The 12,529-nt window shown below is 45.6% G+C and overlaps 1 protein-coding gene across 1 annotated transcript; it reads left to right on the top strand.

Moving 5' to 3' along the window:
- Positions 1-498: 498 nt before the first annotated feature.
- LOC122913391 (zinc finger protein 547-like) lies at positions 499-4,280 on the top strand. Its single transcript, XM_044260133.1, is given in 4 exon segments — positions 499-506; positions 1,798-1,973; positions 3,083-3,316; positions 3,319-4,280. Coding segments are annotated over 4 exon segments (1,293 nt in total). The 3' UTR covers positions 4,194-4,280.
- Positions 4,281-12,529: the final 8,249 nt, after the last annotated feature.

Here is a 12,529-nt window from a genome sequence, read left to right as displayed (position 1 = left end):
CAGGTTCCGGATTGCTCAGGTGATGGGGTGAGAGTTGCAATGCCCAGGGAACTTCAAGGCTCCTATGTATGGTGGGAATATGGGGTGGGAAGGGGAGTGCCTGGGTGGAGGCACACAGTTACCAGATCCGCAATCACAACACTGGGTCGTGGGCCTCTGATCTTAAGGAAGTAGGAGCTAGAGAAGGTTTGGAGCAGAAGAGCCTGGTGATACCATCCAGAGCTGAAAGGGCTCTGTCTAGCTGCAGTGTGGATGAGAGGCTAAGTGAAGGTGGGAATAGTGAACTGGTGACACTGCAGGCGAGTCCTGCTGTTGGCTGGACAGGGGTTGGTGGCTGGGGAGGTAGAGGACTGGTGCCTTCTGGACAGTTCTTCTGCACAGTTGCCCACGGTTAGTGATGCGGCAAGTGAGGTCATCTGGGTTGTGAAGGGGGGCTAGTCAGGGACAGCCCCAAGGCCTTTGGGTTTCCCTGGAAGTTTGGATGTTCTGTCAGTTGAGATGGGGAAGTGAGTAGTCACAGGGCTTTTCAGAGGGAATAGGAGGTCAGGTTTTGTCACCGATGTCACAGATGTTCCGGAGACTCCTGAGTAGGGGTACCCAGTTGGCAAGGGACACACAGGTCTGGAGTTTTGGGGAGGCATTCACATTGCAGACAGCCACAGCACAGTGGCTGGAATGTGGACGGAAGTGTCGCCGTGCCTCAGTTTTCAGAGGGGGGATCATGAGGTTGTGCACGTGAGAAGGGGCAGAAGGAGGCCGAGATCTGAATCCTTTTTAGGAGCCTGGGTGGTGGTAGTGGACGTCACAAAGGCAGGCGAGAAACCAGAGTGGGGGACGGGGGTTGTGGGGAGGTGTGCGTCTGAGGGGCGCAGGTGGAATCTGAAAGGCTCCCGGGGTCAAGGGTAGGAGGTAGGTGTTGAAGCATCTGCATGAAGGTGGTCAGATGTCGGTGAGCTCAGGACAGGGCTCATTATCTCTTCTTGGACTCATCAGCGTTGTGGTGGCTCTTGGTCAAACCCGATTATTTCATTCGGGCTGGTAGAGGAGTTGAGGTTAAAATGGAACGGCCAGCAGCGTTGCTAGGCCTGTGGTGGGGAGGTCAGTGTGCTGGGCTCCGGATGTGGGTCAGGTGAACACAGGCTGTTTGTGACTGCCTGCAGGACAGCGTGTGCGGCGGCAACGTAGCTTAGGACCAAGAGTCTGTGCGGTACTGACGTTAGGTTTGGGAGGGCGAGTGTGCCACAGGTGGCAGGGCCAGGTGGGGAGAACCACAAAGGGACCCTACTGGTCTCTGGTGCTAAGGAACTTGGGTTTCTGGGGCAGGATGGGGCCACATTGGCTGTTGATTCCATTTGCAAACTACTTCCCGGACCCCACCCACACAGCGGTGTGCTGGGCAGCTGTGATGTCGCCTGCAGGGCAGGCTGGAGGGCCTCAGCACTGAGTGGCCGAAGTGGAGGGTCCAGATCCGTAGCTGCAAGAGCGACACGCGGGCGAACAAGCACAGGAGTGTCTGACCCCAAGTCCTGGGCTGTGGTGCATATGGAGGAGAGATAAGTCTAGCTTTTGTTGTCTGGCAGGCAAGACCTGGGGGACCTGAGCCACATTTACTGATAGAGCAGAGCGCCTCCCCTTCCTGCAGCCCCAGAGCCTTGGTGCGGCTTTCTGTGCCCTTCGCCACTTGTTCTCCCGCATTCTGGATGTGGCGATCAGTGGCAGTGACAGAGAGAGGCCCGGTGCCACCAGACCTTGCATCTCTTCCACATTGGGAAGTTGGGGTGGGGGGCGGTGCTGAAGATCCTGGGGGAGAAGCTGCACGTTGGTTGAACCATCCCCATTTTGGCAGGGGCTTGTGGTTTTTACAGACGTGGCCATACGCTTCTCCCGGGAGGAGAGGGGGCTCCTTGAGGAGGCTCAGAGAAGCCTGTACCACAGTGTGATGCTGGAGACCTTGGCACTTTTGTCATCGCTAGGTAAGGCCCTTGCACCCACTGCAGTGTCCTGGGCTGGACGCTGGTTTTCCGTTTCCCAGGGGTAACTCTGTCATTCCCACCCACATCACAGCCACTGCTTCCCTCCTGGATTCCCAGCCACATTTATGGGAGCCGGGTCTGAGCCCAGTGCACTTCTCCGAGTTTGTCTGAGAAATCCCAGTGGTCTTGCTCATCATCGATCTGGTGATGATGCCGTCCTCCTCCTCACTGACATTCCTTGAGGCACACCTGTGCCGGCAGTTTCAGCCACCAGTGTGGTCTTTATTTGTACAGACCGCTGGTTCTGCAAGACCCTCCTTTGAAGTTGTTTTGCTTTTAGAATGTGGGATGTTGTGTGAAGGATCGCTGTGGGGGCATGCTTTCCACTCCCTTTTCCTGTGTTTCACCTGGGTTGGCCCATTCCAGGTCCCACAGAAGTGCTCATCTTGAAGAAGTGGGGGGGGGCCCTGGGTGCCTGACAGCGTGGCCATTACTCCATCAGTGGCAATTGGACATGGCCCTGGGGCTTGGGGGCTGGGGGCTGGGAATGGGCGTAGTGTCAGGGCTGGGTTCCCCACTGTATGCTTCCAGGGACAGTGGTCATACCTCATTTCTACCTGTTTCCCACGATCATTTACAATCCTGCATTTCCCTGTTCCCCTGCTTTTGTGGCTTCTGTCTGTCATCCTTTCCCTTTGGTCCCTTTGCAGTACACTTGACATATGGCCTATCCTGAGGTGTTGTGATGGCCGCACATATCTTTAAATACTCTATGAACACCAGCCACTGTGTTGCAGTCACTCATTTCTGCGTAGGACCCAGTCTTGTGTCAGTGCTCAGCGGTCCCCAGGAGCTCCGGCCTTGTTGAAAGTCACCTGCAGAGGAGGAGGTTGGGGAGCCTGCCTCTCCTCCCCGCACTTCCTCTCCCTCATGTCCTTCCCCAGAGTCAGGGCTCTCCCGTCACGGGGGCTTGCCAAGCTGAGCTCCGCACCGCAGGGCTTCCTCTCCCTGTCTTGAATCCTCCTAGCCTGTCAGTCCTGTGGCCTCAGTGGGGCCACCTCCTGCCACTGAAGTCAGCTGGCACTTTGCCAGCATTTCTCTGCTTACAGGTTGCTGGCACGGAGCCGAGGACAAGGCGGCCCCTTCAGAGCAAGGTGATTCTGTAGGAGGGTCACAGGTCAGGACTCCAAAGCCAGGCCCACCCACCCAGAAGTCCCAGCCTTGGGAGCAGTGTAGCTTGCTCTGGAAGGACTTTTTGCGCTGCGCTGAGCATGATGGAACACGCCCTGAGCGAGGCCCGCAAACTTGTGGGGGAAAGCATTTGCAGCACCAAAAGCAACAAATTAGAAACTTTCCAGAAGCGGTGAGAGGAGGCCTCCGTTTGTGAAGAACTGCAGAGGTCACGTGACAGGGACAAGCTTTATACGCAGGGATAGTGGGAACGCCATCCCAGCCAGCTCAGGCCTCCTCCAGCCACAGGTTTCTCATGTTATACGAAAGCCATACTGGGACACAGGAGGTGGAGAGGCCTTTCTGAATGAGCAGAATTATTGTAAGTGCACCCCGTGTGGGGAAACCTTTAGCCGTAAACATATATTTGTGGACCGTGAGAAAAGCCCCAGCAGAGGAAAGCTTTATGAGTACCGGGAATGTGGGAGGGCCTTCCTCCGGAAGTCCCACCCCCGTCAGCACCTGAAAGGCCATGACGAAGATTGGCTTTATGAGAACCCGGAATGTGGAAGATTCTTTACACAGATACCTGGCCTCGGTGACCACCAGAGTATTCGCAGCAGTCTGAGGCCTTCTGAGTGCAACCAATGTGGGAAGGGTTTCCTTAGACTTTCCCAACTTGTTGGTCACCAGAAAATCCACACAGGAGAAAGACCTTATGGTTGTAGTGAATGTGGAAAATTTTTTAGGAATTGCTCCACGCTCGTTAGACACCAGAGAGTTCACACTGGTGAAAGGCCACATGAGTGCAGCGAATGTGGGAAAGCTTTCACCCGCAAGCATAAACTTGCTGAGCACCAGAAAATCCACAGCGGCGAAAAGCCTTATGAGTGCAGTGAATGCGGGAAAGCCTTCAGCCGCAAAGACAAAGTCGTTGAACACCAGAAAATCCACACTGGAGAGAGGCCTTATAAGTGTGGTGAGTGTGGAAAAAAGCCTTTAGCCGCAAACATAAACTTGCTGAGCACCAGAAAATCCACACTGGAGTGAGGGCTTTTGAGTGCAGAGAATGTGGGAAATTCTTTATGGACAGCTCCTCACTCATTATTCATCAGAGAGTTCACAGTGGAGAAAGGCCTTATGAGTGCAACCAATGTGGGAAATTCTTTAGGTACTGCTTCACACTCATTCGACACCAGAGAATGCACACTGGAGAAAGGCCTGATAAGTGCAGCAACGGAGGAAGGCCTTCAGGTGCAGCTCCGTGCTCACTGGACGTCGGGCAGATCACAATGGAGAAAGGCCTTCTTACTGTAACAGGTGTGGGAAGTTTCTGTGCTACGACTCCAGTCTCACTGCACAACGGAGAGTTCACACGGATATGAGAGTCCTTACGAGAACTGCAAATGTGGGGACATCTTCACTCACAGCTCTGGCCTCGTTACACACTGTCAAGTTTGCAGCAGCGGAGAAATGCCTTATGAGTGCGGTGGATGTGGGAGAGTCTAGTGATTTATGTCATTTTACACTAATTTGCATTTCTTTAATTTTTCTATATACTTGGAATCCTACAGACTACTTTTGCACAGCTGCTTTTCATTCAATTTTTGTATAAATGGACTCCAAAATGTATCCTCTTACACTAATTTGAGATTTATCCCTGTTGTGTCCATTCCTTTTTATCGCTGAGTGGTCTTCCATTGGCTGTGTTACAACACAGTGTGTTTATCTTGCTGACCTACTACCAGAACGGAGGTTACACATAAATACCTGAGAAGGGGGTGTCGCTCACAGCTGAATGTTTAACTTTTAAGAATTGGCCAAATTGGTTTCCAGTGTGAATGTGCCATTTTATACTCCCACCAGCTCTTTATCAGTGTTCCATTTGGAACACCTCTTTGTCAACAATAGGTATAGCCTGTCTTTTTTTTTTCTTCTTCTTTTATTTTTTTTTTTAAGATTTTATTTATTTATTTGACAGAGATCACAAGTAGGCAGAGAGGCAGGCAGAGAGAGGAGGAAGCAGGCTCCCCGCCGAGCAGAGAGCCCGATGCGGGGCTTGATCTCAGGACCCCGAGATCATGACCTGAGCCGAAGGCAGAGGCTTTAACCCACTGAGCCACCCAGGCGCCCATAGCCTGTCTTTTTTTAAGTTAAAATAAGTGTATCATAGTCTTACTTAACCTGCAATTCTATAATAATTTGTGGTACTATTTTTTTAAGATTTTATTTATTTATTTGACAGAGGTCACAAGCTGGCAGAGGCAGGCAGAGAGAGAGGGGGAAGCAGGCTCCCTGCTGAGCAGAGAACCCGATGTGGGGCTCGATCCCAGGACCCTGAGATCATGACCTGAGCCAAAGGCAGAGGCTCAACCCACTGAGCCACCCAGGTGCCCCACGTTATACTATTTTTTATGTGCTTTATTGCTTTTTTGGCAAAGTGTCCAAATTTATTAACTTCTTTATTATCTAATTATTTCAGTAGACAGTTAATTTGAGACAATTTTAGATTTAAAGCAGAATTACTAAGATAGTACAGGAAGTTCTCATTTACCCCATACCCAGTTTTCCTGACCGTTAACATGTTATATTGATACAGTACATTTTATGCAATTGATAAATGAATATTCATACATTATTAGTAACAGGAGTCATGCTTGATTGAGATTTACTTAGTTTTTACCAAAATCCATTTTCCGGGGTTCCTTCTAGGATATCACATTGCATTTAGCCCCCATGTCTTCTTAGGTTCCTCATGGTTGTGACAGTTTCCTTGTTTTTAGTAACCTTGACAGTTTGGGGTTTTTTTAAGATTTATTTTATGGTGCCTGGGTGGCTCAGTTGGTTAAGTGACTGCCTTTAGCTCAGGTCATGATTCCAGAGTCCTCAGATCAAGTCCGGTATCAGGCTCCCTGCTCATTGGGAAACCTTTTTCTCACTCTGCCCCTCCCCTCTGTTCATGATCTCTCTCTTGTTCTCTTTCTGTCTCAAATAAATAAGCAAAATTAAAGAAAAAAAGAAGGGACGCCTGAGTGGCTCAGTTGGTTAAGTGACTGCCTTTAGCTCAGGTCATGATCCTAGAGTCCCGGGATTGAGTCCTGCATTGGGCTCCAGGGAGCCTGCTTCTCCCTCTGACCCTCTCCCCTCATGCTTTCTCTCTCTCTCAAGTAAATAAATAAAATCTTTAAAAAAAAAGATATATTTTAGAGAGAGAGTGGGGGGAGGGACAGCTAGAGAGGTAGAGAGAGCATCCCAAACAGACTCCCCACTGAGTGTGAAGCCCAGCGCGGGCTCAGTCCTACAACCCTGAGATGACCACCTGAGCGGAAATCAAGAATCACACGCTCAGCCTATTGCGCCACCCAGGTGCCCCTGACAGTTTTTTATTAATGTGATAAAATATATATATAACATAAAATTTATCCTTTTAGCCATTTTTCAGTGTACAATTTAAATGACCTTAATTACATTCACAATATTGTGTTACCATCTCTACTATTGCTAGAACTTTTCATCATTCCAAGGAGGAACTCTGCCCAGTAAACAATCCCCATTCCTCACCTCATCTCCAGCCTTTGTAATCTGTATTATACTTTCCACTTCTTTGATTTTCTTACTCTAGGTGCATCATGTCAGTGAAATCATACAATATTTGTCCTTTTGTGTCTGGCTCATTTAAGCACATTTGCAAGGTTCATTAATGTAATAATATACATGAGACGTCCTTTCTAAGACTGAACAATATTTCATTGCATATATCTGCAACTTCTGATTTTCCACTCATCTGTTGATAGATACATGACTCGTTCCCCTCTTTTGGCCTCTTTTGACATTTGCCAGAAATCCTCTGGCAGAAGTGCTCCAAGCATTGATGTGCAAATATCTCAGTCCCTACATTCACTTTGGGGGAGGGTGGGTATGTAAAGAGTTGGCATTGTTCTGGGAAATAAGGATCATATGGCGATTCAAAATTTTCAGGATCCATTGAAGTGTTAGCACCAAAATTTTAAGCTTAAATATTTTCTTATGTCCAGTGTCCTTATATTATTCTTGTTTTTCGTTTGCTCTGCTTCCCAAACTTTAGCTTCTATCAGAATCCCATGAACACAGACTGCTGGGTTCCACCCCCAAAGGTTCTCATTGAGTCAGAAGTAGGAGAATTCACATTTCTTTTCTTTTTTCTTTTTTTAGATTTGATGTATTTATTTGCCAAAGAGAGGGAGCACAAGCATGGGGAGCAGCAGGCAGAGGGAGAAGCAGGCTCCACCACCCAAGCAAGGACTCCATCATGACCTGAGCTAAAGCAGACACTTAAATGACTGAGCCACCCAGGCGTCCCCGAGAATTCACTTTTCTTTTTTTTAAATATTTTATTTATTTATTTGACAGGGAGATCACAAGTAGGCAGAGAGGCAGGCACAGAGAGGGGGAGGGGGGATGCAGGCTCCCCGCCAGGCAGAGAGCCTGATGTAGGGCTCGATCCCAGGACCCTGAGATCGTGACCTGAGTCAAAGGCAGAGGCTTAACCCACCAAGCTACCCAGGCGCCCCAAGAATTCACATTTCTAACAAGTTCCCGGTTGGTGGTGGTACTGTGCACCGTGTGAGGACTGCCATCTCACTCTGTTTTGAAAATAGTGCACGTATTCTATATATTTTCCCTATTTCCATATATACTCTTCCATAGTCTTTTCATGGCATTGTTTGATTCCTTCAGGATTTACAACTAGGAAAGAAGTTGGTATCTTTCTTAAATATAAATCTTCACAAAATAGCAAAGCAAAATTGCAACTGCCCCTCAGAACAATGTGTTACTTAAACTATAACCCCTGGAGGATTTAACTAGTTACCAAGCACATTTAGATATGTCCTTAAGAAAAACATATACTGGCAACAGGTCTTTGGGGAGAAGGATGATATACGACCGTGAAGCTGGGCAGCTGGGGATGCCTGGCCCGCACAGGGCTGAACGCTGCCTGTTTCAGGGAAACCTAGAGAGCTCAGGGTGGAACGAAATACCGCCTGCTTCCCTTTTCCGCTGTGGCTCCTTTCTCTTCCCAGAAGCGCCGTTAGTTAGATGAGTCCTTTGAATGTGCTTGGTTAACTATAAACTTTATCCTTCTCACTTTTCCACAAGACATGTGACTAATGTGTGACCTTCATTGGTTCTTCTGTTGGCTATTGTTTCTATCTAATAAAAGTGAGACTGTGGAGTTGCTCGGGACAGCAGTCTTTTCGACTGTTGTCCCTTGTTCCCAATCTCTTGCAGATGACTTGTTTGTGCGTAATTCTTCTCCCGTTCGCCGACTGGAAGCGGCGCAAAATCACCATGAAGCAGTTGCAATGACTCCCTTGGGTTATTTTCCAGTCCAGTCTAGATATTTCCTAGCATGTAATCTTGTATAAGAATATGTTTTATAGTGAGGCGCCTGGGTGGCTCAGTGGGTTAAGCCGCTGCCTTCAGCTCAGGTCCTGATATCAGGGTCCTGGGATCGAGTCCCGCATTGGGCTCTCTGCTGAGCAGGGAGCCTGCTTCCCTCTCTCTCTCTCTACCTGCCTCTCCGTCTACTTGTGATTTCTCTCTGTCAAATAAAGAAAGAAAGAAAATATTTTATAGTAAGGCTAAACTACATTTTTAGGGATTCATGTTAAAGTTCAAAAATAGAGCAATTGATTTACTTTTGGACTTGCCCCCCTCCCAGGCAGTCAGATCCTTCTCAGTGGTGTGGTGAGATGTCACTGACTTTGCTGCTTTTTTGACACTTCTTATATTCATGTGTAATTTCCTGATCTCACCTGTTAATGGGTTCTACTGCAGCAAGTAACTTATCTTCTGGACATAAAATAATACATCAAAATTTGGCTGCTGTGAATAATTACACAAAACTATAAATTGTCTCATGGGATTTGAGGGATTTGATTGAGACTCTCCATTTGGCTATAATGTTATAATAAAAAACACCAACAAAAAAGTTTTAGTACTCCCAAAATGAGCAAGACTGCATCATGTGTTAGAGCTGTATGAATGTATAAACAACAAAAGTACTTTTAAGTGTAGGCAATAACTGAGCAAAGAATAAGAAAGTGAAATTTAGGGTGCCTGGGTGGCTCAGTGGGTTAAGCCACTGCCTTCGGCTCGGGTCATGGTCTCAGGGTGCTGGGATCGAGTCCCGCATCGGGCTCTCTGCTCGGCAGGGAGCCTGCTTCCCTCTCTCTCTCTCTGCCTGCCTCTCCATCTACTTGTGATTTCTCTCTGTCAAATAAATAAATAAAAATCTTTAAAAAAAAAAGTGAAATTTAAAGTAAGTCACTCAAATTTAAGTTCAGCTGCATATGAAGTGATTGCCAATAAAACTTTATGAACCATCTGCCTTTAAACAAATGTCCACCAAGGCATTGTTTTAGAATTTTCTCTTTTTACTCGAATACTTTTTTATAGTGTTTTCAAGGTATACTTTTGCATCATAAAATTTCTTAGAAATGTTTTAAATAATCATTTTTATAGTGATAAAAATAATAAAAATGTATTATTTTAATCACTTTTAAGTATTTGGTTCTGTTGCATATTAGAATTATCCAGAAAAACAGCACTAAACTGGTGTATGTCTATACATATACATCTGTATATAGAGAGATTTATTTTAAAAAGATTGGGTGACACTATTATGTCGGCTAAGCAAGTCCAGAATCTTCAGGGTAACCTGGCAGACTGGAGACTCAGGGAAGAATTTCAGTGCAAACCCAAAGCAGTCATAGACAAAATTCCTTCTAACTTATGCAAGTTACTGTTTGTCTATTAATGCCTTTCAGTGGATGAAGCCTACCCTCATTATAGGAGGGTAATCTGCTGATTGAAATGTTAATTCAAAAAGCACTTGAAAGAAACATCCAGAATAATATCTGACCAAATATGTGGTTGCCATGGTCTAGCCTAGTAGACCCACAAAATCAACCATCACATGTGGTATTAAGTACGTCACAGTCTGTCTTCAGAACTTTTTTAGTTTCCCCAACTGAAATGTTTTTGTATCATTAAACACAATCTTCCCAGCCTCACTCACCCCAGCCCCACGAAAACCACCATTCTACTTTGTATCTCTATTGTCTATGAATTTGACTACTCTAAGAACCTCATATAGGAGAAATCGTACGTTTGTCCTTTTGTCACTTATTTCATTTAGCATAATAGCTTCATTTTGGACATTTTGACTATGAATATATTGTACAGAAAAATCTTGAATTAAAGCTTATCACTTCTTCATTTTTTATGAGCTATTTTTCTAGACTTGTATTAGGTGCGGGTTTGATCAAAATTTATAGCTTGGTCCCATTGTTGTTCTAAAGTGGTCTGTTTTTTTCTTGTCAGTTTGCAAGATTTTCTTTATTCTGTGATAAAGTGCTTTATTTTAATGTGACTAGTTAATGGATTATTCTTTTTTTTTTTAAAGATTTTTTATTTATTTATTTGAGAGAGAGAGACAGTGAGAGAGAGCATGAGCGAGGAGAAGGTCAGAGAGCGAAGCAGACTTCCCATGGAGCTGGGAGCCCGATGTGGGACTCGATCCCCGGACTCCAGGATCACGCCCTGAGCCGAAGGCAGTCGTCCAACCAACTGAGCCACCCAGGCGTCCCGTTAATGGATTATTCTAAGTATTAGTCTCACTAAATTTTCCTCATTCATAGGTTCTATGCTCATGTCCCTTATTTTAAAAAAAAGTTTTAGATTTTTTTAAAGCATCCTCTGAAATGAATTTACAGCATTTTAATTCATAGCTAGTTGTATCCATTATGTTATTCATCCCAATCCCATGTACTCTTTCACATGTTTTGTATTTTATAGTTATTTTGAGTTGAAATCCTCATTACTTATGTGACTCTACTGTTGTTCTTTCTAGTTTTTAATAAAACATATGCATGCTTTATAACTATTTTACTCAAACTATTTTTAAAATATTATTTATTTATTTATTTGATAGAGAGAGAGATTACAAGTAGGCAGAGAGGCAGGCAGAGGGAGAGAGGGAAGCAGGCTCCCCACTGAGCCAGGAGCCTGATGGTGGGGCTCCATCCCAGGACCCCGAGATCATGACCTGAGCCGAAGGCAGAGGCCTTAACCCACTAAGCCACCCAGGCGCCCCTACTCACACTATTTTAAATTTTTACAATAAACTTATAATGCTTTTACTCTTCAGGTACCTAAAATACATCCTATGAGGTCATGGTCCACTAGGGGGTATCTGTCCAGCCATACGCTGAGGATGGGATTGACTGTTGCCGTGCACTGAAAATAAAACACTCAGACTCAATACTGAGCAGATGTGCGGGACTGCCTCCAGAGGAGAACAGCAGCTGCACAGGCATAAACATGGTTTTTATTGAAAATCTTATCAGACAGGGGTGCCTGGGTGGCTCAGTGGGTTAAAGCCTCTGTCTTCGGCTCAGGTCATGATCCTGGAGTCCCAGGATTGAGTCCTGTGTCAGGTTCCCTGCTCAGTGGGGAGTCTGCGACTCCCTCCTCCCCTCCCCTCCCACCCATGCTTGCATTCTCTCTCTCTCTCTCAAATAATAAAATCTTTTTTTTAAAGTTTACTTTTTAAAAATAAACATTAACTACTAACTCACCTATAGGATATGTGCAGTTATTCAGAAAGTACGTATAGAAAAAAGATTTGCTATAATTACCCCTACCCTCTAGAGCCTCGAAAGGGTCATGAGAGTTTTGTCTCAAATAACATTGCGTATGGCAAGTTGAGGCAAACCTCATGCCGAGGTTTCAGCAAATGCCTTGGACTCATGCCCAGAGGTTCAAAGCATATTTTCTAAAATTAACTCCACAGTTGAGTTCAGGCCTTAGTTTTTGCCCCTTGTGTATGGTTGAACCTGGCAAGAATAAAACCCTCCCACACCAGTCCTGCTGATAACACTCACTTCCATCTTCCACTTCCAGACAGAACTTCTTTTTTTTATTTTCAGTTTTTAAAAATCTTAATTCCAGTGTCGTTAACATACAGTGTTGTACTAGTTTTGGGTGTACAATATAGCATTTCAACAGTGCAGGCAGAACTTTCTCTGAATTTTAAATATTTGGAAACTGGTGAACATAAATGCAAAAGTCCTCGAAGAAATGCTAGCAAACCACATTCAGCGGCACCTTAAAAGTTTTACACTATGATGAAATCGGCTTTTTCCCTGGGCTGCAAGAATGATTCAGCTTATGCAAAAGAATAAATGTAATACTCCACATTAACAGGATAAAAATCATGTGATCATCTCAAATAAATGCAGAAAGAGCATTTGACAAATTTCCACATCCTTTTATGATAAGATGTTGGTAACAAGTAGAGGGGTATATGTTAGCATAATAAAAGGCATATCAAAAAGCACATA

Source organism: Neovison vison, chromosome 7, assembly GCF_020171115.1.
Source record: "Neovison vison isolate M4711 chromosome 7, ASM_NN_V1, whole genome shotgun sequence".
Classification (NCBI taxonomy): Eukaryota; Metazoa; Chordata; class Mammalia; order Carnivora; family Mustelidae; genus Neogale; species Neogale vison.
This window is presented reverse-complemented; position numbering and strand designations above follow the sequence as displayed.